This window comes from Scyliorhinus torazame, chromosome 13, assembly GCF_047496885.1.
Source record: "Scyliorhinus torazame isolate Kashiwa2021f chromosome 13, sScyTor2.1, whole genome shotgun sequence".
NCBI lineage: Eukaryota > Metazoa > Chordata > Chondrichthyes > Carcharhiniformes > Scyliorhinidae > Scyliorhinus > Scyliorhinus torazame.
In genome coordinates, this window is record NC_092719.1 from 176,882,041 (window position 1) to 176,906,674 (window position 24,634).

A 24,634-nucleotide genomic window follows, 5' to 3' on the forward strand; every position below is an offset into this window, starting at 1 on the left:
TACATTTTTGCCCGTTCTTGTCGGTTGCTCAGGCAGTGGAGAAACGGCGTGAGACCCGCCCTGCCTGGGGACCCCCCCGTTGGTCAAAAACGCTCGGCATAGGGAGATACGGTTTTGGTAGCCGTCCTACCCAGGGACTCCATCCAAATCTTACCCGTCGCGGCCCATACGCACCTCATTCGACCTTTTCCTTTCAAAAACAGTTTTATTTATTTAGGCAACCTTTGGGTTGCTGCCAAATGCTATTTACATCCTGGAACATTTGGATGATAAATCAGCACTGGTCCACCATTGGGAAGTGTGCCGTATCCTAACATTTGTTTTGAAAAAAAAAATGAAGGAGTCACATATAGTGACCAATCATAAGGGAATAATTGGCCCCGCAGGACAGAAACACTAACATACCGGATATTATACCAAGGTAGTTACAGATACTATTCTTGTTTTACAGAACTCCAGAAGCTCCAGGACCGGAGAAAACAGAGAACTCAAAGAAAGAAACAGAAAGAGGACATCCATGAGGACTTCTTTCATCGTGATCAAGATTTTTATACTGGACATTTGGTTGCGCGGGAACGCGGACCCCATTACTTCAAACCCCCCTGCCGTTAATGTTTCACTGCCCCGCAGTACCGAGGGCCCAGTCACCAGCCACGCTGCATTATCCTGGTGTGCCAAGTTCATAACTTGGTACTCCCTGTCGTACGTTATCGAAGCACTATTAGCGTTGGCCATACTCTGCTGTGCAGTACAGACTATGTGCCTCCGCAAGTGAAGAAGGAGAGCGTACCGCGCTCGAACCCCGGTATATCGGATCCAATCCCCTATATTCGGGTATGACCAGACCCCAGCGACCTATAATACAAAAATAAAGAACAAGTACTTGCGTTTTCCTGTAAATAAAAAGATGTACAAACTTTCATGAAAAAAAACGTATGATCCTGAGCATGACTGCCAAGCCAGGAAAGAATATATGGAATGTTATGATTGTTGTTGTATGTTTAGAGAGATAGGATTATGCATTGCTTGAGTGTATTTCGGTAACATTAGAGGTTCCAAGTTTTTATTTTGTAAATACATGCCCCTGCCTGACATAGCGCCCTCAAGAATTGTTTAGGTAAATTTTTGTGCATAGCTAGGGTCAGAGTAGTGGCCATGTAGGAGGTGCCCCCCACCCCCGGGTCAGGGAACGGAAAGGACAAAATTTATGTGATCCTTCACGCTACGCGTTAGGATCACAAGGAGGGACTGTAGCCACCTAAAATGGCTGATTCCTTATTAATTTGGCCAAAACCCGATTTAAAATGGCTAACCGAAAAGGCTGATGGGAAAAGCAGCCAACAGGACACAAACGGACAGCTGCAGACAGAATAGCGTATTCGGCTCTGGGGAAGTCGGCCCAGATCGATACTCAAGATATTAGCAGCACATCAACCCAGACATCTGCAGTTTAATCGGCTATCCCCGGGAACAATTGCAACATATTAGCAATTGAATGCCGGACCAGACCTGTCGGCGCCTGCAGTGGCCGAAACAAAGACAGGTGAACGACCACCCCCCGATCGAGGAATCGCCCCGTTATTGGACATATCGAACCCAGTGATTGGGAACAAGTCCAATCACTTGGGACTCAGGGTCAAGGGCCGCCCCGAGAGGCGGGAAGCCCCTGGGCCCTATAAAGTGAGGGGCCAAGTTCAGATCGCTCTCTCTCTCCCTTCTTCACCTGCTCGAGACCTTCGCAAGAACATCAACCAGAAACAGTAAGTCTGACTCCAGCGATCGCTACCCGATAAAGACTCCTAGCCATCGACCCGTATCAGCCTTTGAATCCCGCGAGCCAGATCCGATTCGATAAGCCATTTGTTTCCCTGACCTGGTGGGCCCTTCCTAAAGTTAAGTATTGGCCAGTAGTGATAGGTTTCTATATAGATAGTAGGATTATTGTGTAAGCATTAATTATTGTATATAATAAATGACCGTTGATTTCAATCATACTAAGCGGTGTGCTGACTTATTAATCATAACTCGAGCTTGAACCACGTGGCGGTATCAGAAAGATACCTGGCGACTCGTGAGCAAAGGTGACATTGGGGCAGCACGGTAGCATTGCGGATAGCACAATTGCTTCACAGCTCCAGGGTCCCAGGTTCGATTCCGGCTTGGGTCACTGTCTGTGCGGTGTCTGCACATCCTCCCCGTGTCTGCGTGGGTTTCCGCCGAGTGCTCCGGTTTCCTCCCACAGTCCAAAGATGTGCAGGTTAGGTGGATTGGCTATGATAAATTGCCCTTAGTGTCCAAAATTGCCCTTAGTGTTGGGTGGGGTTACTGGGTTATGGGGATAGGGTGGAGGTGTTGACCTTGGGTAGGATGCTCTTTCCAAGAGCCGGTGCAGACTCGATGGGCCGAATGGCCTCCTTCTGCACTGTAAATTCTATGATAATCAGAGGTAATAAAACTAAGGCCAAAAAAGAGCAACAATAGTCATTACTGTCGTTCCATATTAATCAGATTATCGATGAAATCTTTGGCAAGGATCAGACATATCTTTTACGATCTTTGCCGCTGCTATTTCCTTCAGAACGTTCTGGAGCTTGCACTTGACATTTGAAGCTTGGATTTTGTTTTACAAATGGAAGTGAATTTTCCACGAAGCATCTTCAGATTTTGAAACATTTGAAGAAGAAAAGCAAGTTTGGTTGGAGTTAGATATATGAGGTATATTTCTGAACTGATTGGTGCTACAAATTGGAGCATTTGTCTTGTGGGTGGAGTGGATTGGAGTGTGATCCTATGAAGCAAATGATAGTTTATGGCTGTGACTGATTAAAGAAGAAGTAAAAAGAAACAGCTAAAAGCTAGACGTGTACTGGAACTAGCAGTGCCAGTTTAGCTCAGTTGGCTGGACAGCGGGTTCATGATCGGAAGCAAAGCCAACAGCGTGGGTTCAATTCCTCGCTTGAGGTGTGGTGAACCTCAGGTTAAATCACCACCAGTCAGCTCTCCTCTTCAAAGGTCACCTGGGACTATAGCGACTTTACTTTAACTGGAACTACTCATTTTTTTGTAATTCAGTACAAATTGGACAGTTGAAAATTTATGAATTACTGAAGTTCTGACAAGCTAACACTGGAAAGTCAATTATTTGCTGCAGTGGTTAATGTAATTCTTCTGATATGTGGAGGGAAGGTAAAACTTGTGTGCAGAGACACTTATTTAGTCTTGGGTTCGTTATCTGTAAATGAAATTTCTAACTGTTTTAGGTAATGAGTACCTAGTATGTGTCATTACCAATAACCTTTGCTTCCTCATATAAATCTCGATGAGCATCGAGACCCAGGATTAATTGGGTGTGCCATGAAAGTGACTGTTGCACAGTTCAGGCAGTTGCCTGACCTCCAAATTACTCAAATATAAAGATTGTTTTTCTTTTACGTTGATTACATTGACTGTACTTGCTTCTATAAAAGGTTTGTTTACTGAATAATATATATTGTGTATTCTTGTTTTCATAACTTTACCTTTGTGTTTATGTGAGATTTCTGTGCGCGCAAAGAATCTCAAGAGATATCTGTCTTAATTTCTCAATAGATTGTGAGGAACAACGGCACTGAACATTACAGCCATAGTCCTCATCGCTGCACTTTGTACCAGCAACTAAACAGAATTTGTTCTCCAAGAGCAACACATCAAGCCAACATCAAGCCAACATAAAGCAGAACAGAAATAATGGTCTACACCTCTAAGGACGTTTTGATGCACACTCTGCGCGCAGCAAGAATTATGCATAGATTGATTGGGTCCACGAAAGCAAACGTTTCAAGCAGTTTGTTTGCTTGGTCCCGCCAACAGAACTTAAGTACATCAGCTAAAACCTGTGCGCCAGAGAAAAAAACATATAACTACATAATAGTGGGAGCAGGTTCTGCAGGATGCGTCTTGGCAAACCGTCTTTCGGAAGATCCCAATAATTCAGTGCTCCTTTTAGAAGCAGGGCCTAAAGATACACTGTTGAGTAGCAAGCGACTATTGTGGAAAATTCATATGCCAGCTGCCTTGATATACAATCTCTGTGATGATAAGTATAACTGGTATTATCATACTACAGCTCAGAAACATGTGAATAACCGTGTAATGTACTGGCCTAGAGGTCGTGTTTGGGGAGGATCCTCTTCATTGAATGCAATGGTATATATCCGTGGGCACGCTGAGGATTATAATCGTTGGGAGAGGCAAGGTGCTACTGGTTGGAATTATGATCACTGCCTTCCTTACTTTAGGAAGGCACAGTGCCACGAACTGGGAGAGGACAGGTATCGAGGGGGAAATGGACCATTGCATGTATCACGTGCAAAGACAAGCCACACTCTCCATGTTGCTTTTCTTGAAGCTGGGCAACAAGCTGGCTACCCATTTACTGATGACATGAACGGATTTCAGCAAGAGGGAGTTGGTTGGATGGATATGACAATTTACAAAGGTATTGAAAGTTGATGATTATTGTGCTAAACATTTTTATTTGTTAACAGTTTGAAGGAATTGCTATTTATATTTGAAATTTATCCTGCAATTGAATTGTAGGAATGTGCAGCTAAATGTGCATCCCTCCCACCCGGCTTACTCACTCTTCCAACTTCTTCCATCAGGCAGGAGATACAAAAGTCTGAGAACACACACAAACAGATTTAAAAACAGCTTCTTCCCCGCTGTTACCAATTTGCTAAACGACCCTCCTATGGACTGACCTGATTAATACTACACTCCTGTATGCTTTACCTGATGCAGGTGTCTATGTATTTACATTGTATCCCTTGTGTTGCCCTATTATGTATTTTCTTTTTCTTTTCTTTTCGTGAACTTAATGATCTGTTTGAGTTGCTCGCAGAAAAATACTTTTCACTGTACCTCGGTACACGTGACAATAAACAAATCCAATCCAATCTTGAAAACCAATAGCCGTCACTAAAATGAATCAATTGTTCCATATGTATGACCATTGGCACTTGTCAAGCAACTGATATGTTCCTTAATTAATCGAAGTGCCAAGATGTTTATTACTGCAGCTCTGAGCACTTGTTTCTAAAGGCCCATTTCTCAGATGGGCTTTAAACGTTATAATGGGAATAGAGGGATGACTGGGAGGAGTGGAAAGGGTGAGATTATTTCAAAGTAAGTTGCTTTCTACAGTACTCTCTTCAGTTCTTGTAGGTAGGCGGTGCCAGAAACTTCCGGTTGCGGCTATGCCTAGGGTAGGTCGCACGTTCGGCAGCTCCCGCCGGGAACGGACTTTTGGGCTCTTTAGAGGGGCCCCAACGGCAATTGTTTGACGGCTTCCAGTGTGGGAAGGTGACAGCGAGGTTCCCCCGACAATATATGGATTGGACCAGGAGTGGAGTGGCTAAAAAAGTGATCCTGGTGCAGCGAAAAGTGCGAGGGAGGAAAAGCAAGATGGCGGCGGGTGGAGACCAGGCAGCGTGGGCGCAGTGGTCGCAGGAGCAGCAGGAGTTTCTCAAAAGCTGCTTTGAGGAGCTGAAGACAGAAATGCTGGCGCCAATGAAAGCGGCGATTGAAAAGCTTGTGGAGACTCAGAAGGCCCAAGGGGCGGCGATCCGGGAGGTGCGGCAAAAAGTCTCGGAGAACGAGGACGAGATCTTGGGCGTGGCAGTGAAGGTGGAGGCGTACGAGGCGCTGCACAAGAGGTGGGCGGAAAAATTCGAGGACCTGGAGAATAGGTCGAGGAGAAAGAATCTTTGGGTTCTGGGTCTCCCTGAAGGAGTGGAGGGGCCCGATGCCGGGGCATATGTGAGCACGATGCTCAATTCGCTGATGGGCGCGGGAGCTTTCCCGAGGCCCCTGGAGCTGGAGGGGGCTCATCGGGTCCTGGTGAGGAGACCCAAAGCCAACGAGCCGCCAAGGGCCTTAGTGATGAGGTTCCACTGCTTTGTGGACAGAGAGTGTGTCCTGAGATGGGCCAAAAAAGAGCGGAGCAGCAAGTGGGGGAACAGGGAGATCCGAATTTATCAGGACTGGAGTGCGGAGGTGGCTAAGAAGAGGGCTGGTTTTAACCGGGCTAAGGCAGTGCTCCATCGGAAGGGGGTGAAGTTCGGGATGCTGCAGCCAGCGCGACTGTAGGTCACGTTCCAAGATCGGCACCATTATTTTGAAACGCCTGATGAGGCATGGAACTTTATACAGACTGAAAAGCTGGACTCAATTTGAGGGTTTGTCGTGGGGGGGAGTTTACGGTGTTTACCGCGTTTGGGGAATGTTCTTCGTTCTTTTTGTTTTGGTGCTGGGTGGGGATGGGTGAATGGATTTGATGTGGAGGCTGGGGGAGAGTGTGGGCGTCGGTGTTGGAGGGGCAGGGCCCCACGGAGGAGGAGGGGGGTGGAGGCCCGGGGATGGGGAGTTGGGGTAACGCCGTAAAAATGAGCTGTGCCAGAGGAGGCGGTGCCGGCTCAGGAAAGTGCAGGCTTTTTCCCGTGTTAGGGAAGGATGGGGGCGGGGCCGGTGGGGGGGGAAGGGCGGTGCTGGAGAGGAGTGCACAATGACGGCCAAGGGGTGGGGAGATTCTCATACTGGGGGGGTCGATGGAATGGCGGGAGAGGCCGGGGTCAGATGACTTACAGGAGTGATATGGGGGGAGCAAAATGGCTCGATGAAGATCTGGGGGGGGGGGATTTGGGTTGCTGCTGTATTGGCCAAAAGGGAGCTGGAAGTAGGAGAGGTAGGCGAGACGGGGGTCTACCTCCTGGGGGACTGGAGGGTGCGGGAGGCGCGGGCACGTGGTTGGCCTAGAAAAGGAGATGGCTAGTTGGCAGGGGGGGGGGGGGGCAGCCCCCCGATCCGGCTGATAACTTGGAATGTGAGGGTCTTGAACGGGCCGGTCAAGAGGGCCCGGGTGTTCGCGCACTTATAGGGACTCAAAGCAGACGTGGTTATGCTCCAGGAGACACACCTGAAGGTGGCAGATCAGGTTAGGCTGAGAAAGGGATGGGTAGGGCAGGTCTTTCATTCAGGGCTGGATACGAAGAACAGAGGGGTTGCAATACTGGTGGGGTAGCGGGTGTTGTTCGAAGCACTGAATATCGTAGTGGATAATGGAGGTCGATATGTGATGGTGAGTGGTAGGTTGCAGGGGGTGGGGGTGGTACTGGTGAACGTATATGCCCCGAATTGGGATGATGCCGGATTTATGAAACGCTTGCTGGGTCGGATCCCGGATCTGGAGGTAGGAAGCTTGATAATGGGGGGGGGGGGTGATTTCAACAAGGTGCTGGACCCAGCACTGGACCGCTCCAGGTCCAGGACGGGTAAGAGGCCGGCTGCGGCCAAGGTGCTCAGGAGGTTTATGGACCAGATGGGGGGAGTGGATCCATGGAGGTTTGCTAGGCCGCTGGCCAGGGAATTTTCCTTCTTTTCCCACGTCCATAGAGCCTACTCCCGGATAGATTTTTTCATTTTGAGTAGGGCGCTAATCCCGAAAGTGGAGGGTACGGAATATTCGGCCATAGCCATCTCGGACCATGCCCCGCATTGGGTGGAGCTGGAGTTGGGGGAGGAGAGGGATCAGCGCCCGCTGTGGCGCCTCGATGTGTGACTGTTGGCGGATGAGGGGGTGTGCAGGCGGGTGCGAGGGTGTATTGAAAGATATTTGGAGGCCAACGACAACGGGGAGGTGCAGGTGGAGGTAGTCTGGGAGGCGTTGAAGGCGGTGGTCAGGGGAGAGTTGATCTCCATTAGGGCCCACAGGGAGAAGAGAGAGGGGGGGAGAGGGAGAGGTTGGTGGGGCAGATTTTAAGGGTGGACAGGAGGTATGCAGAGGCCCCCGAGGAGGGGCTACTTAGGGAGCGACGGAACCTCCAGACGGAATTCGACCTGTTGACCACGGGGAAAGCGGAGGCACAGTGGAGGAAAGCGCAGGGGGCGACGTATGAGTATGGGGAGAAGGCAAGTTGGATGTTGGTACATCAGCTTCGTAAGAGGGAGGCTGCGAGGGAGATTGGTGGAGTTAAGGATAGAGGGGGTATATGGTGCGGAGTGCGGTGAGAATAAACGAGGTATTTAGGGACTTCTATGGGGATCTGTACAGGTCTGAGCCCTCCGCGGGGGACGAGGGGATGAGACGATTCCTAGATCAGTTGAGGTTCCCGAGGGTGGAGGAGGGGGAGGTGGCTGGCTTTGGGGCGCCAATTGGGCTGGAGGAGCTGGTTAAAGGATTGGGGAGCATGCAGACGGGGAAGGCCCCGGGGCCGGATGGGTTCCCGGTTGAATTCTACAGGAAATACGTGGACCTACTAGGCCCGTTACTAGTGAGGACTTTGAATAAGGCGAGGGAGGGGGGGACCTTGCCCCCGACAATGTCCAGGGCGCTGATTTCCTTGATCTTGAAGCGGGACAAGGATCCATTGCAATGTGGGTCGTATAGACCGATCTCGCTCCTCAATGTTGACGCTACGTTGCTGGCGAAGGTGCCGGCTACGAGAATTGAGGACTGTGTCCCAGGGGTGATTCATGAGGACCAGACAGGATTTGTGAAGGATATTCAGCTAAACACAAATGTGCGGAGGCTCCTCAATGTGATTATGCCCTCGGTGGAGAGGGAAGCAGAGGTAGTGGCAGCTATGGACGCAGAGAAGGCCTTTGATCGGGTGGAGTGGGAGTATCTTTGGGAAGTGTTGTGGAGGTTTGGGTTCGGGGAGGGGGGCATTAGTTGGGTCAGGCTGCTATATATAGCCCCAGTGGCAAGTGTGGCTACGAACCGGCGGAGGTCGGAGTACTTTCGGCTGTACCGGGGGACGAGGTGCCCCTTATCCCCCTTGTTGTTCGCACTGGCAATTGAGCCGTTGGCTATGGCACTGAGGGAGTCCAGGAAATGGAGGGGACTGGTCCGGGGGGGAGAGGAGCACCGGGTGTCGCTGTATGCCGATGACCTTTTGTTGTATGTGGCAGATCCAGTGGAGGGGATGTGGATCCTTAGGGAGTTTGGGGACTTTTCGGCGTATAAACTTAGCGTAGGGAAGAGTGAGCTCTTTGTGGTGCATTCAGGGGACCAGGGAAGGGGGATAGATGAGTTACCGCTGAAGAGGGCGGAAAGGAGCTATCGGTACCTAGGGATCCAAGTAGCTAGGAGTTGTGGGGCCCTGCACAAGCTCAATTTGACACGGTTGGTGGAGCAGATGGAGGAGGATTTTAAAAGATGGGATATGCTGCCACTCTCACTAGCGGGCAGGGTGCAGTCGGTCAAATGACAGTCCTCCCAAGGTTCCTCTTTGTGTTCCAGTGCCTTCCCATTATGATCCCCAAGGCCTTTTTCAAACGGGTAAGCAGGAGCATCATGGGATTTGTGTGGGCGAATAAGACCCCGAGGGTGAAGAGGGTGTTTCTGGAGCGTAGCAGGGATAGGGGGGGGGCTGGCGCTGCCGAATTTGTGTGGCTATTATTGGGCAGCCAATGTGGCGATGATCCGTAAGTGAGTAATGGAGGGAGAGGGGGCGGCGTGGTAGAGGCTAGAGATGGCGTCCTGTGTGGGCACGAGCCTGGGGGCGCTGGTGACGGCCGACAGGGTACACCACGTGTCCGGTGGTGGCGGCGACGCTAAAGATCTGGGGGCAGTGGAGGCGACACAAGGGTGAGGTGGGAGCCTCGGTTTGGTCCCCGATTCGGGAGAACCATCGATTCGTCCCTGGTAGGATGGATGGGGGGGTTTCGGAGCTGGCATCGGGCAGGGATTAGAAGAATGGGGCATTGTAGAGGGTGCCATCTCTGCTACTCCACTACTGGGCCGATATCTGGGGTTTGAGTATCTGTGTGTGTCTCTCTCCAGCTGGCGCTGAAACTTCAGAGGCCAGGGGATGCCGCACTGGGACACTTCCACTGAAGAGAGCACTGAATCAAGCCTGCCGTTTATCCCTAACCGGCAGCCTGAGGCTTATATCACACAGATCTTCAGACCCCTACCAATACCCAGGTGATTCTCTCTCTTGCCGGTGGTGCAACACCCACCCGGTTCCTACTTCGCTAGAGTAGCTTTCCCAAGAGAGAGAATAGGACGCTGCTGTTTATTACCTAACCAGCAGCCTGTCCTGAGTGAATCGCTCAAGATGACCCTTGATTCTTGAACCCGGAATTAAGGTGAGGAATATTTTAACAATGACTTGGTCAGAGATCGCTGGTGAAAGATTGAAGAATTTAAACGACTCCAATTATCAGCAAATTAAGGTTTATTGCAAAACCCAGGTCAAAATCATCAACAGAAGAAAATATAATAAAATCTTAAACTCTAACACAAACTAAGTCTATTCAAAAAGTACTATAACGGACATAACGAAAAATCTTATGGTTACACAGTTTTAGCAATAGCACAAGACACAAAACAAGTTCCCTTCCCCAAAGCCTCAACCACTATCAAAGTCAAGGGAGTTTCGCAAGCTGCTGCAGGGTACTTACGGTCACAGGCTGCAGAGGTCAAGTCAAAGGTGGAGAGGTCGAGCCAAAAGCCCTCAATCGAAACACAGCCCCTTTTATATTGTTTTACCTGGCTTTTTCCTGTGTTCGGCCAGCCCCTTTTGCATTGAATCCATAAGGTTTAAAGTTCCCGCTGGTCCTGCCCCCTTTGAGCCGGTCAGACCTGTCGAGATGGGAGTACCTCCCCTAGGTCCGCCTCCAGTCTGTTTTTTTTGAGATAACGAGGTTGAGCTCCCTTGAAGATTTTCAAAGTCTTCCATCTGCTCCGGAGATAGCTGCTATGTTGATGGGGTGTTGATTGGATTCTGCTCTGGTGGAGGCAAAGTCATTTACATCTGCATGGGGCTATGACCATCCCATTGTCCTGCTTGCAGGCAGGCCCCCTGTGTATTCCCGTGCCCCTTTGTCTGTGTTTTAATCTTATCTCGTTGTCTGGCTCCTTCTTCCTTGTAGCTCCTAGGGGGGGGTTTGTAAATACCTATGCCCCTACTCAGCTCAGCGGATCAAGCCTGCTGGGAAATCTGGTTACGTTCTCTTGGCTGAAAAGTCAGTTTACAGTCTCTGGGTTTTATCCTTGGGCAGTCCAAAAAGGCCGAATTGCCCGAAAACCTTACAGATGCCCCTTCGATACGTCCCTACCTGCTTGGACCGTATCGACACAGGTGAAGGGCAATCATTTCCTTTTGTGTGGACCGTAGGCCCCCCCTCAACAACATGCGAAACTACAAGTCCCAAGACAGTTCCCTTAATCTAGGCTACCCCTGATTTCATTGAAAGGGAAAGACAAGACCATACTTAATTCAAACACACAGTAACATACACACATTTCACCGGAACCCCAAACGTAAGGGTCCCTGTACATATATCACAATCAAGTAACTGAAACCCGCGAATCCATACAACTATTTACATGTGACTCTATTTATCACACTACGGCTTCTCTTTTGTGGGCTGCACTGGGCTTCTTCCCGTTGAAGGCTCTTCATTTTTCCTCCGTCGTCGATACCTGCAGCTGAGAGGTTTAGTCCAACTGAGGCGACAGCATAATGTACCCCCTTGTACAACATTTTCTTTGTGGGGACAAACACTAAACCATTCTCAGGCCCCCCTGGTGGTGATCGGACAGTTGTGAGGGTCGATCGGTTGGGCTGTGGGCAGGGGTCGCTTTACCTGAACCAGCAGTTCGGTAGCTTTTACAGTCATCCCTTCCCTGGGCGTTACACATCCCTCCCCAGTGCGGTCAATTCACCCCGTTCCCTGGGTTCTGCCATCACCTTACAAAAGTGATTAATGCCCCTTGTGGACATGCCTTGGTAGATCCCCATAAACACGAATAAATGCCCTGGTCAGAAGTCCACCACTTATCCCAGCAAACGGTGATCCTACCCGGTGACCCCGTGATGGTCCGGTAGGTGTTGTCCAGGCGTTCCCAGTCCGAGGACCGATCCCTCATGTCCAGCCTCAGCTTCCTGGGCCACCACCATCTCCCCAAAGGAACGTCCCCCTCACAGGTTAAACACACCCGCCTGCCCTCAGTCACCCTAACCCGGTCAGTCGAAGGACTCTTCTGTCTCGCCTCTGCGGAGTTCTCCCGGTCCCACCGTCGCCAAGATCATCAGCAAGCTCCACATCGTCGGGTGCCCCATCTGTAAAACAGACAAAACACATCCTTGCCTCTACAGCCCTACCTACCTTAAAGTGCATGGGTTCTATCCAGGGCAGCAGCAGCTTCCGCTTTGAAGTTGTGAAATCAACATGAAATTGCTGCAGCCTGTCTGTGGTTCTGTGTCCACAGCCCGGCTCCCCCAGGGTCCTAGTGCCTGCTGCTATCCGGCGGCAGCAGCAGCTCCCGCTTTGAAGTTGCCGCAGCCTGTCTGTGGTTCTGTGTCCACAGCCCGGCTCCACCAGGGTCCTAGTGCCTGCTGCTTCATCATTATACCATTGCACTAGGCGCTTCTGTGATCCCACGATCCTAAATAATCCACACACCACTACACACTAATTAGAACTAGGAGGGGGAAAATGATATATACAATGCCACCCGTCTCCGGGTGGCCAAATTAAAACTGTGCCCCGCTAAACTGGGGCAGGTCACCTGTTTGGTCGAACGGCTCGGGCCAGACCGTCCCCTCCCGGGGGTTCGGGCTGCCCCTTGCCTCTCCTTCCCCAACAGGGTTCGGGGATCCCTCAGCGTTCCCTTCTACTCGGGCCCCCTTACTGCGGGACCGGGTTCTAGGGAGGTGTGATGGGGACCATCTTACCGGGGGCTTGGAGACCCGATTGCTCCTTCGTCCCCTGACTGGTTCCCAAGCCCAAGGTGATACCTCCACTTCCTCCGCCTCCTTAGCCTCTATACTAAGGCAGGCTACCTGACCCACAGGTAATGGCTTGGGAATCGTTACTGTCCCTGGGCTGGGTGCTTGCAGCACTGTCGTTTTCTTTGGGGCTGCCCCTTCGGGACAGCACCTTGTCCCCGGTTGTGTGACCGTGGAGTCAGGGACCTCCCCCACCGTCGTTAATTCTACGGGGGGTTTCTCCACTACCACCCCCAGTCTTCCCCCCACCTTGCTCTTTCTTGCCTTTATGGGGTGGAACAATTTAAATTGACTGATGTGGCGTTCGCATGGGTCCCACCTTAAGGGATTTAAACTGCAAATAGCCGCTGAGGCAGCCTCCAGAATGGGACCCTGCACCTGGACCGGACCAGGGTCTGGGGCTAGAACTACCCCTGCGCTCCCTTTTTCCTGAGGCTGTTCCCTGGGTAGTCATACGGGTTCTTGTGGTGTGGGTGCGGGCAGGCCCTGGCCCGTTGCCATTGCCACCTGTCCTGAGCCTTGCAAAAGGGCTAAAATTTTACTTATCTCGATGGTTCCCGGGGCAGCTGCTCCTGCCGCCGGGGTCTGACTCTCTACTGCGGGAGCCCTCTCCTGCTTGCTAGGGTTCTCACACTCCCTCTTGAAATGCCCGGTCTTTCCACACCCGTAGCATACCGGTCTCTTGTCGGAGGTCCGGGAGCCCTCATGCTTCCACTCGCTCTTAGGGGGTGCTGGTGTGATTCCATGCACCTGACCCTTATGGGGCTTTTCCTCTCTCCTCTCCCCGTTGCGATATGCAAGGGTGAATTTTCTAAGGACCTCTTCCTCATTAAGGGCCGGGGTCTGCGGGTCGAACCAGTGTTCGGCTTTTGCCCTAACGTTAGGGAGACAGTTGGCAACTAGGGTCTTCAGCCAGTGGGCGGTTCTTTCCCCTAAATTCCGTCTATCCGCGAGAACCCCGCATGCCTCCATATAGACAGTCCACAGCCTGTCTGCGAACATGGTGGGAGATTCCCCTGGTTGCTGCTTGGTTTCCCCCACCCTCATGAAAGGGCTCCCCAGATTCAAGCCCATCGCCTCCAGAACAGCAGTCTGTGCTGCCGCCCATGTGTCAGGTCTTCCCCCATTCCCAGAGGTCACTGTCCTGCATAGCTGTGCATCTAGGGTCATCAGGAGCATCCTTATTTGCTCCCCCTCGTCGCAGTCATTAATGCTGGCTGCCTGATCCACCTCCATAAAATGAAGCGACGGATCCCCTTTTGGAGTTAGCCTGGGAACGTGGGCCACCATCCCCCTGAGCGCGGATGCCCCATGAGGAATGATAATGTCGCCCTCAACCGGTCCCCTATTTGCCAGCCCCGCCGGGGGACCATACCTTCTTTGTCTGACAGGGCACATCTGCCCTACCTGGGGTTCCTGCTCCTCCTCCCCACTGTCCAGCTCTCCTGCCCCGTTGGGTAGCCCCCCTGTCCCCGGGCTAACTACCCATATAGGAGACGCCGCTATCTGGGGATACACCACTGACCCCCCTTGGACCTGCCCCCGACCGGGCGGTCCAAACCCTACCTGCTGACCCGGCCCCATCACCGGCATCCCAGGCAGCGGTCTGTCCCCATCCCATGGGGGCCCACATACGAAACCAGGCGGACACGCCGCCAGCTGGGGGTACCCTGCCGACCCCCCTTGGACTTGCTCCTGAACGTGCAGTCCGATCCCCCCCTGCCGACCCGGACACAATCCCGGTGCCTCAGGAGGCGGTCTATTCCCCTTGGCCTTTGGGGAATCATCCGCTGCGAGGAGCACCTTGCCCCTAGGGAACCCCCCTGGACCTACCAGGTGTATCTGTCCCCTGAACTTGGACAAGGTCTCCTCCAACTCCGTTATTCGTGCCTGGCACGGCCCATGGGCACAGTCCCCTACTTCCTCACGAGCCACTCGGTACGCTGCCTGGATGTCCCGGAACTTCCCCTCCAGCTTCCTACACTGCTCTGTACTCCGAGCATAGAGTTCCTGGAGCCTCCGTTCCTTTTCTTTACCCTCCACTATCTGGCAGTGGAGATAGTCCCTCTCACACCGGTTAGACTCGCTTTCCTGTTTCATTTCTGCCAATTCCTCCCGCAGTCGTTCCGCTGCGCTAGCCTCCTGCTCTAACTCTTCGATCCTTTGCTCTGTTTTGACTACCTGCAGAGACAGGCAAACCAGCCAAACTGCCTTCTCCAAGTGCTTTTTGTGCGCCTTACTTTCTGTCCATGCAGCCGCTGCCATTACCGGTTGCTCCGCATTGATTAGTTCTGAGACCCAAGGTTTGGTGAGGTTGACCTTTTGCCACAAATACGAGGAGATTCTCTCCTCCATTTTACTTCGTTCCCTCACCCCCTCTGCCAAGTCACATACTCCAAACCACCGGGGTCCCTTCGTGGTCGCCATTGTAGAGGGTGCCATCTCTGCTACTCCACTACTGGGCCGATATCTGGGGTTTGAGTATCTGTGTGTGTCTCTCTCCAGCTGGCGCTGAAACTTCAGAGGCCAGGGGATGCCGCACTGGGACACTTCCACTGAAGAGAGCACTGAATCAAGCCTGCCGTTTATCCCTAACCGGCAGCCTGAGGCTTATATCACACAGATCTTCAGACCCCTACCAATACCCAGGTGATTCTCTCTCTTGCCGGTGGTGCAACACCCACCCGGTTCCTACTTCGCTAGAGTAGCTTTCCCAAGAGAGAGAATAGGACGCTGCTGTTTATTACCTAACCAGCAGCCTGTCCTGAGTGAATCGCTCAAGATGACCCTTGATTCTTGAACCCGGAATTAAGGTGAGGAATATTTTAACAATGACTTGGTCAGAGATCGCTGGTGAAAGATTGAAGAATTTAAACGACTCCAATTATCAGCAAATTAAGGTTTATTGCAAAACCCAGGTCAAAATCATCAACAGAAGAAAATATAATAAAATCTTAAACTCTAACACAAACTAAGTCTATTCAAAAAGTACTATAACGGACACAACGAAAAATCTTATGGTTACACAGTTTTAGCAATAGCACAAGACACAAAACAAGTTCCCTTCCCCAAAGCCTCAACCACTATCAAAGTCAAGGGAGTTTCGCAAGCTGCTGCAGGGTACTTACGGTCACAGGCTGCAGAGGTCAAGTCAAAGGTGGAGAGGTCGAGCCAAAAGCCCTCAATCGAAACACAGCCCCTTTTATATTGTTTTACCTGGCTTTTTCCTGTGTTCGGCCAGCCCCTTTTGCATTGAATCCATAAGGTTTAAAGTTCCCGCTGGTCCTGCCCCCTTTGAGCCGGTCAGACCTGTCGAGATGGGAGTACCTCCCCTAGGTCCGCCTCCAGTCTGTTTTTTTTGAGATAACGAGGTTGAGCTCCCTTGAAGATTTTCAAAGTCTTCCATCTGCTCCGGAGATAGCTGCTATGTTGATGGGGTGTTGATTGGATTCTGCTCTGGTGGAGGCAAAGTCATTTACATCTGCATGGGGCTATGACCATCCCATTGTCCTGCTTGCAGGCAGGCCCCCTGTGTATTCCCGTGCCCCTTTGTCTGTGTTTTAATCTTATCTCGTTGTCTGGCTCCTTCTTCCTTGTAGCTCCTAGGGGGGGGTTTGTAAATACCTATGCCCCTACTCAGCTCAGCGGATCAAGCCTGCTGGGAAATCTGGTTACGTTCTCTTGGCTGAAAAGTCAGTTTACAGTCTCTGGGTTTTATCCTTGGGCAGTCCAAAAAGGCCGAATTGCCCGAAAACCTTACAGCATCGGTTCATCGATGGGACGTTTGCGAGCCTGGGGGCGTTGGAGGAGAAGTTTGGGCTACCCCCGGGAAACGCTTTTAGGTACATGCTAGTGAGGGCGTTTGTGAGGCGGCAGGTGAGGGAATTCCCGCTGCTTCCGGCTCGTGGGATTCAGGACAGGGTGATTTCGGGTGTATGGGTTGGAGAAGGCAAGGTTTCGGCAATTTACCAGGAGCTGAAGGAAGAGGAGGAGGCCCCGGTGGAGGAATTAAAGGGCAAGTGGGAGGAGGAGCTTGGGGAGGAGATAGATGAGGGTCAGTGGGTTGATGCCCTGAGTAGGGTTAATTATTCCTCCTCTTCTGCCAGGCTCAGCCTAATAGAGTTCAAGAGCGCATATGACAGGGGCGAGGTTGAGTAGGTTCTTTGGAGTGGAGGACAGATGTGGGAGGTGCTCGGGGAGTCTGGCAAATCACATCCATATGTTCTGGTCGTGCCCGGCACTGGATGGGTTTTGGAGGGGTTTTGCGAGGACTATGTCCACGGTGGTGAATGTCCGGGTCAAGCCGAGCTGGGGATTAGCATAATTTGGGGTATCGGACGAGCCGGGAGTGCAGGAGGCGAAAGAGGCCGGTATTCTGGCCTTTGCGTCCCTGGTAGCCCGGCGGAGGATTTTGCTATTATGGAAAGATGCGAAGCCCCCTAGTGTGGAAGTTTGGATCAATGACATGGCAGGGTTCATCAAGCTGGAGAGGATAAAGTTTGCCTTGCGAGGGTCTGTGCAGGGGTTCCTCGGGCGGTGGCAACCGTTCCTAGACTATCTCGCGGAGCGTTAGGAGGAGGTCAATAGCAGCCCGGGCGGGGAGGGGTTCTTTTGGGGTGGCGTTTGGGTGAGGCTGGGTTTTTTTTGTTCCTATTAGTGTTTTTAAATGTTATATGGGGGGTTATTGTATATGGGGGAAATCCAATGTATAATTTCTGATTGTTGTGTTCTGGTTTCTTCTTGTTTCTTCTTTTTGTAGGGGGGGGAGCGGGTTGTTGAAAATTTGTTGAAAATTTTGAATAAATATATATATTTTAAAAAAGGTAGTGGTATTGTCACTGGAGCAGTAATCCAGATTAGTGCCCTGGGTTTCAAATCCCACTACGACAGATTGTGAAATTTGAAATCCATAAAAATCTGGAACTAAAATTGAAACCATTGTCGATTGTCATAAAAACCTATTTGGTTCAGTAATGTTCTTCAGAGAAGAAAATCTGGCCTCAACTGCCACCTGAAAATTGCCTAGCAATGACCACTCAGTTCAAGGGTAGGGGTGAATGAATTCAATAGGGTGGCACTGATCGTGCATCGCAGGTCTTTTTTTAACCAAGTTGTGCATCTTCTTGTACAGCATTCCCGCTGCCCTGAATTAATTCCTACATTTCTTCTCTCGTAGCTGAGCTGTTGCCAGGAATTGTACTGTAACAAATTATGTGCCTTTCACGTGCTGGACTGTCCTTTTCTCCGATAATGCAATTACTAATGATCGTTATATTTGTGTGTAGCCACCTAAAATGGCTGATTCCCTATTAATTTGGCCAAAACCCGATATAAAATGGCTAACCGAAAAGGCTGATGGGAAAAGCAGCCAACAAGACACAAACGGACAGCTGCAGACAGAATAGCGTATTCGGCTCTGGGGAAGTCGGCCCAGATCGATACCTACGACTATTAGCAGCACATCAACACAGACATCTGCAGTTTAATCGGCTATCCCCGGGAACAATTGCAACATATTAGCAATTGAATGCCGGGCCAGACTTCTCGGCGCCTGCAGTGGCCGAAACAAAGACAGGTGAACCACCACCCCCCGATCAAGGAATCGCCCCATTATTGGAGCATATCGAACCCAGTGATTGGGAACAAGTCCAATCACTTGGGACTCAGGGTCAAGGGCCGCCCCGAGAGGCGGGAAGCCCCTGGGCCCTATAAATTGAGGGGCCAAGTTGCGTTCTCTCTCTCTGCCTTCTTCTCCTGCTCGCAACCTTCGCAAGAACATCGACCAGAAACTGTAAGTTTGACTCCAGCGATCGCTACCCGATAGAGACTCCTAGCCATCGACCCGCATCAGCCTTTTGAATCCCGCAGGCCAGCTCCAATTCGCTAAACCATTCGTTTCCCTGACCTGGTGGGCCATCCCCAAAAGTTAAGTATTGGCCAGTAGTGGTAGGTTTTGATTTAGATAGTAGGATTATTGTGTAAGTATCGATTGCTGTACATAATAAATGACCGTTGATTTCAATCTTATTAAGCGGTGTGCTGACTTATTAATCATAACTCGAGCTTGAACCACGTGGCGGTATCAGAAAGATACCTGGCGACTCGTGAGCAAAGGTGACATTATCAGAGCTAATAAAACCAAGGCTAAAAAGAGCTTTTGGGAACAAGCACCTTTAAATATTCTGTTACTTTTGATGCTGTGGTGACATTTACCTACTTTTAACTTAGGAAAATCTTTTGTACACTTAAATCTGTTGACCAGGTGTATTCTGAAATGAATTACAGTCACTTTTTGATTTGACTGTGCAGGAGTGGAAAGTTGCACAAGTTCATCATTAATTAATTTTTTCCTTGAAGGATTAGATTTTCAGCAAAGTTAAACGTAGGTAAATAAATAGTTCACTGTAGGATTTGTCCAATGTCATCAATCTATAATTGTTGCATTTTTTAGTAAATTTGTTCAAGAAATAAAGAATTTGTATTTCTTTTAAAAAAATAAATTTAGAGTACCCAATTCATTTTTCCAATTAAGGGGCAATTTAGCGTGGCCAATCCACCTACTCTGCACATCTTTGGGTTGTGGGGGCGAAACCCACGCAGACACAGGGAGAATGTGCAAACTCCACACGGACCAGTGACCCAGGGCCGGGATCGAACCTGGGACCTCGGCGCCGTGAGGCTGCAGTGCTAACCCACTGCGCCACCGTGCTGCCCCAAGAATTTGTATTTCTGTGACATTTTCCACAATTTCAATTTGGGCAGAATTCTCCACGGAAAATTACTAAGTATCATTTTGGACGGGAAAACCAATCAGAATTGTGCCGGCTGTTCCACCCACCCACACACCGAGTCATTTTTGTGGAGTCTGGGGAGATTCTTACCAAATTCACCCACACTTCGCAATTCTTTTGGAGTGGGGACCAAAAATGCCCCCTCCAAGTGACCAACACCCTGCTGTGGGGCCACCAAAGGCCCCCTTTTCTGCCCCCCCCCCCTTTCAGGACCCACCCTCCCTTCATGGCCATGCCCCTCTCAGGCCCTGCACCTTCACAATGCTCTTTGGCACCCTGGCATTGTCCCAGCACCCTGGTACCCAGGCCGTGCCAATCTGGCAGTTCCAAGTTGGCACTGCCAGGGGAATAGAGGAAGTGCCAATGCCCTGCCCGCAGCTACCTGGGGACTCCAATATCTGAGCCCCCAGTGTGGTCATCACGTCTGGTCTCCATTCATGGCGACCAGTAGTGATTCCCGCCGACCTCCGGTTTCGCCGGCTGTTGCTGAGAATCCCGGGAGACGGAAGACTCCGGATTCGAACGGGCTGAGCATATTTAAAATAGTTTAATGTCTAATTTATATATGCTCATCTGGTTCCATAGAATCCCTACAGTGCAGAAGGAGGCCATTCGCCCATTGAGTGCACTGACCCCCTGAAAGAGCAGCCAAAATATGCCCACTCCCCTGCCCTATCCCTGTAACCCCACCTAACCTGCACATCTTTGGACTTTGGAGCACATGGAGGAAACCCAGAGAGTGAGTGAACCAGATTGCATTAGGTGCTGCAGGCCAGGAGCATCGCACTACGTTCAGCACCCGATGTGAACCCCGTTTAGGGGTGCTCCTGCTATTCTCTGGGAATAACGAGAGGTGTGCCGGGCTCAACTCGGGGGTAGAATTGCGTCCTACAGCCAAAAAAAAGTTTCATTGTCAACGAACTGCTTTTGCAGCATAGTTTCTGTAGTTTAAGAAAATGCAGCAGCTTATCTGTGACTAGCCCGGTTGCACAGTTCGTGAAGAGATGAAGAACCAATTTAGTTTTATTGGTGTTGATTGAAAGACAATCGTTGCCAGAGCAATGAGAGAATTCTCTATTTTTCCTTGACAAAATCACAATACTTGTATGTTGTCTGAATGGCAGACTGGCTTCAGTTTAACATTTCATACTTCCTCATAATTGTTCTACCTCAATTTCCATGAGCACTTGCAGAAATTCAGTTTTAATGCCACTTTTTTTGGAATGTGGAAATATTTGTGGTATTGAGTCATTCAAACCAAAAAGTCACAAGTTCAACTGCTGATTTACAATGATTTAATATTTCCATGGCTATGCAAAGTTACTGCTTTAATCTCTACTCAGTGACTACTGTGGAATGTGCATGTGTGTGGAAGTCAGGTGAGGACAAGATTTGGATTGATTGGATTTGTTTTATTGTCACGTGTACCGAGGTACAGCGAAAAGTATTGTTCTGCATCTAGACAGATCTTTCCATATATGAAAAATCATAAGGCATACATAAGTACACAATGTAAATACATAGGCACAGGCAACGGGTGAGCATATGGAGTGCAGTACTACTCAGTAGAGAAAATGTGTGAAGCGATCAGTTCAGTCCATAAGAGAATCATTCAGGAGTCTGGTAACAGCGGGGAAGAAGCTGTTTTTGAACCGGTTAGTGCGTGTCCTCAGACTTTTGTATCTGGACGGTAGCACAGTGATTAGCACTGTTGCTTCACAGCGCCAGGGACCCAGGTTCGATTCCCGGCTTGTGTCGCTGTCTGTGTGGAGTCTGCATGTTCTCCCTGTGTCTGCGTGGGTTTCCTCCGGGTGCTCCAGTTTCCTCCCACAAGTCCCGAAAGACGTGATTGTTAGGTGAATTGGACATTCTAAATTCTCCCTCATTGTATCCGAACAGGTGCCGGAGTGTGGCGACTAGGAAATTTTCACAATAACTTCATTGCAATGTTAATGTAAACCTACTTGTGACAATAATAAAGATTATATGATGGAAGAAGTTAGAAGAGTGAATAACCTGGGCGAGAGCGGTCTTTGATTATTCTGCCAGTTTTCTCAAGGCAGCGGGAGGTGTAGACAGTCAATGGATGGGAGGCAGGTCCGGGTGATGGACTGGGCTGTGTTCACGACTCTGTAATTTCTTACGGTTTTTGGCCGAGCAGTTGCCATACCAGGCTGTGATGCTGCCAGATAGGATGCTTTCTATGGTGCATCTGCAAAAATTGGTAAGAGTCAATGTGGATAAACTAATGTGGCAGGGGGATGGGAACCGATGCAGGAAGTCGGAGGGAAGTAAAATGGGGCCATAAACAAAAAGCAGCAAGGGGGAAAGTGTAAGGCAGAGAAGCCATAGTCAAAAATCAAAAAGGGCCACAGTACAGGGTACAGTGACTGAGGAGAGTGTGAAAAGGGAGGTGGCCAATGCAGGATTGAGGGTGTTGTACCTAAATGCGCGCAGTATACGGAACAAGGTAAATGACCTTGTTGCGCACATTGAAATTGGCCGGTACAATGTTGTGGGCATCACAGAGATGTGGCTGCAAGAGGATCAGGGCTGGGATCTAAATATCCAAGGATATATATCCTATCGAAAGAACAGGCAGATGGGCAAAGGGGGCGGGGTTGCATTGTTAGTAAGGAATGAAGTTAAATCGATAGCAAGGAGCGATATAGGATCCGAAGGCATAGAATCTCTGTGGTTAGAGTTGAGGAATCGCAAAGGTAAAAAGACCCTGATGTGAGTTATGTACAGGCTCCCTAGCAGTAGTCCAGATGTGGGGCAGAAAATAAATCAGGAGATAGAAAAGACATGTAAAAAAGGCAATATCACAATCATCATGGGGGACTTCAATATGCAGGTGGACTGGGAAAATCAGGTTGGAGTGGACCCCAAGAAAAGGAATTTGTGGAATGTCTAAGAGATATTTTGGAGCAGCTTGTGACGAGCCTACTAGGGTACAGGCAATTCTGGATTTGGTGATGTGTAATGAGGAAAACTTGATTAGGGAACTTAAGGTGAAGGAACCCTTTGGGAGCAGTGACCCTGCAGTTTGAGAGGGAGAAGCTGCAATTAGATATTACAATTAAATAAGGGTAACTACAAAGACACAAGTGAGGAGCTGGCCAGAGTTAATTGGAAAAGGAGCATATTTTGGGGGTTATTAGGGAAGCACAACAGAAACTTATCCCAAGTAGGAGGAAACATGCTAAGGGGAGGACAAGGCATCCATGGCTGACGAGGGATGTCAAGGACAGCATAAAGGCTAAAGAAAAAGCATACAAAGTGGCAAGGATTAGTGGGAAGCCTTTAAAAGCGAGCAGAGGACAACTAAAAAAGCAATAAGGGGGGCGAAGAGGAAATATGAGTGCAAGCTAGCTAGTAATATAAAGGAAGATAGGAATAGTTTCAATATATAAAAGGTAAGAGAGATGCAAAAATAGACATTGGACCACTGGAAAATGTGGCTGGAGAAGTAATAATAGGAAAGAAAGAAATGGCAGATGAACTGAATAGTTACTTTACATCAGTCTTCACGGTGGAAGACATCAGTGGGATGCCAGAGCTGGGAGAACCAGGGGGCAGAGGTGAGTGCAGTGACTATTACTAAGGAGAAGGTTCTGGGGAAACTGAAAGGTCTGAAGGTGGATAAGTCACCTGGACCGGATGGACTTCACCCCAGGGTTCTAAAAGAGATAGCTGAGGAGATTGTGGAGGCATTGGTGATGATCTTTCAGGAACCACTGGAGGCAGGAAGGGTCCCAGAGTACTGGAAAGTGGCTAATGTAACACCACTGTTTTAAGAAGGGAAGGAGGCAGAAGACGGGAAATTATCGGCCGGTTAGCCGGACTTCGGTCATTGGTAAGATTTTAGAGTCTGTTATTAAAGATGAGATCGCAAAGTACTTGGAAGTGCATGGTAAAATTGGACTGAGTCAGCACGGCTTTGTCAAAGGGAGATCGTGTCTGACAAATCTGTTAGAGTTCTTCGAGGAGGGAACAAGCAAGTTAGACAAAGGAGATTTATTTAGATTTCCAGAAGGCCTTTGACAAGGTGCCGCATTGGAGACTTTTAAATAATGTTGCTATCTTTACTTGCTATAAATATGGCAGTCAATGAGGTTGCCCTTCTTTTATCTAGATATTGATATATTGCTTTCAGAGTCGCCAGGTATCAAATGATACCGCCACAAGGTTCAACCGTATTGATCAAAGAGCCAAACAACCAGTTAGTTAGTTCAAGATTAATGATACTTTATTTACACACAAGATTAACTTACACATGCAACATAAACACTATGAGCTAAACTACACCTAACAGCTATGACAACCTGTACTTAACTTCAGGCACCCGGCTTAGGTCAGAGGAACAGTGGCCTTTGTTCGAATCTGGATCTGCTGGGTCTGGAGAAGTAACTGCGGTTCAGCTAGGCTCATCCATCTGGTAGCGAGCGTTGAACTTGAACTTGCTTCTGGTCGTGGTGCTGCAGATGGAGCTGGATGTTGCCAGAGCGCCAGGTCCAAAAGAGATCGAACGCATGGCAGTGTCTCTCTTTATCCTTGGGGGTATCACGCTCTTTTGGGCGGTCCTTAGGTTTGGACCAAATTAATTGGGCAATTCTCGATCACTGCCTTTGATCTGAGCCAGTAAAAGGGGCGGTGCCTTGATGGCTGGGCGTGTCCTAAGCGGTCATTGACCTTGCTGTTTATGCTTCCTGAGTAAAGGGAGTGGCGCCGATGTGTCTGGAATTGTATCGGTTACCTGAGTACCCGTCCTTTGTCTTACGGAGATGGGCCATTAAAATGCTAATCGGTTGGGGGTTTCCATGCAGTCTGGATTCTCTGCTCACGAATATACATGCAGGCTCTGTGCCTGCCTAAATCTTACATTGTCCATATTTCCCTTTAGGCTTTGCGAACATCCATGTTCCTTGTTGCAAGTGGCCATCCCAGATGGCTACAATAAGTTAAAAGCCCATGGTGTTAAGGGTAAGATCCTGGCATGGATAGAGGATTTACTGACTGGCAGAAGGCAGACAGTGGGGATAAAGGGGTCTTTTTCCGGAT

At 49.7% G+C, this 24,634-nt stretch overlaps 1 protein-coding gene across 5 annotated transcripts in view; it reads left to right on the forward strand.

The window, feature by feature from the left end:
* The window catches only part of chdh (choline dehydrogenase), a 140,247-nt gene that overhangs the window by 37,371 nt on the left and 78,242 nt on the right, over positions 1-24,634 (forward strand). For 3 of the 5 annotated variants that reach the window (XM_072472489.1, XM_072472490.1, XM_072472493.1), the window contains one exon: positions 3,589-4,477. In XM_072472489.1, the coding sequence (XP_072328590.1) occupies positions 3,727-4,477 (751 nt within the window). In that variant the 5' untranslated portion in view covers positions 3,589-3,726. Of the gene's footprint in view, positions 1-2,655; positions 2,716-3,337; positions 3,468-3,588; positions 4,478-24,634 lie in introns of those variants that run through there. The other 2 variants (XM_072472492.1, XM_072472491.1) reach the window with 2 other exon arrangements.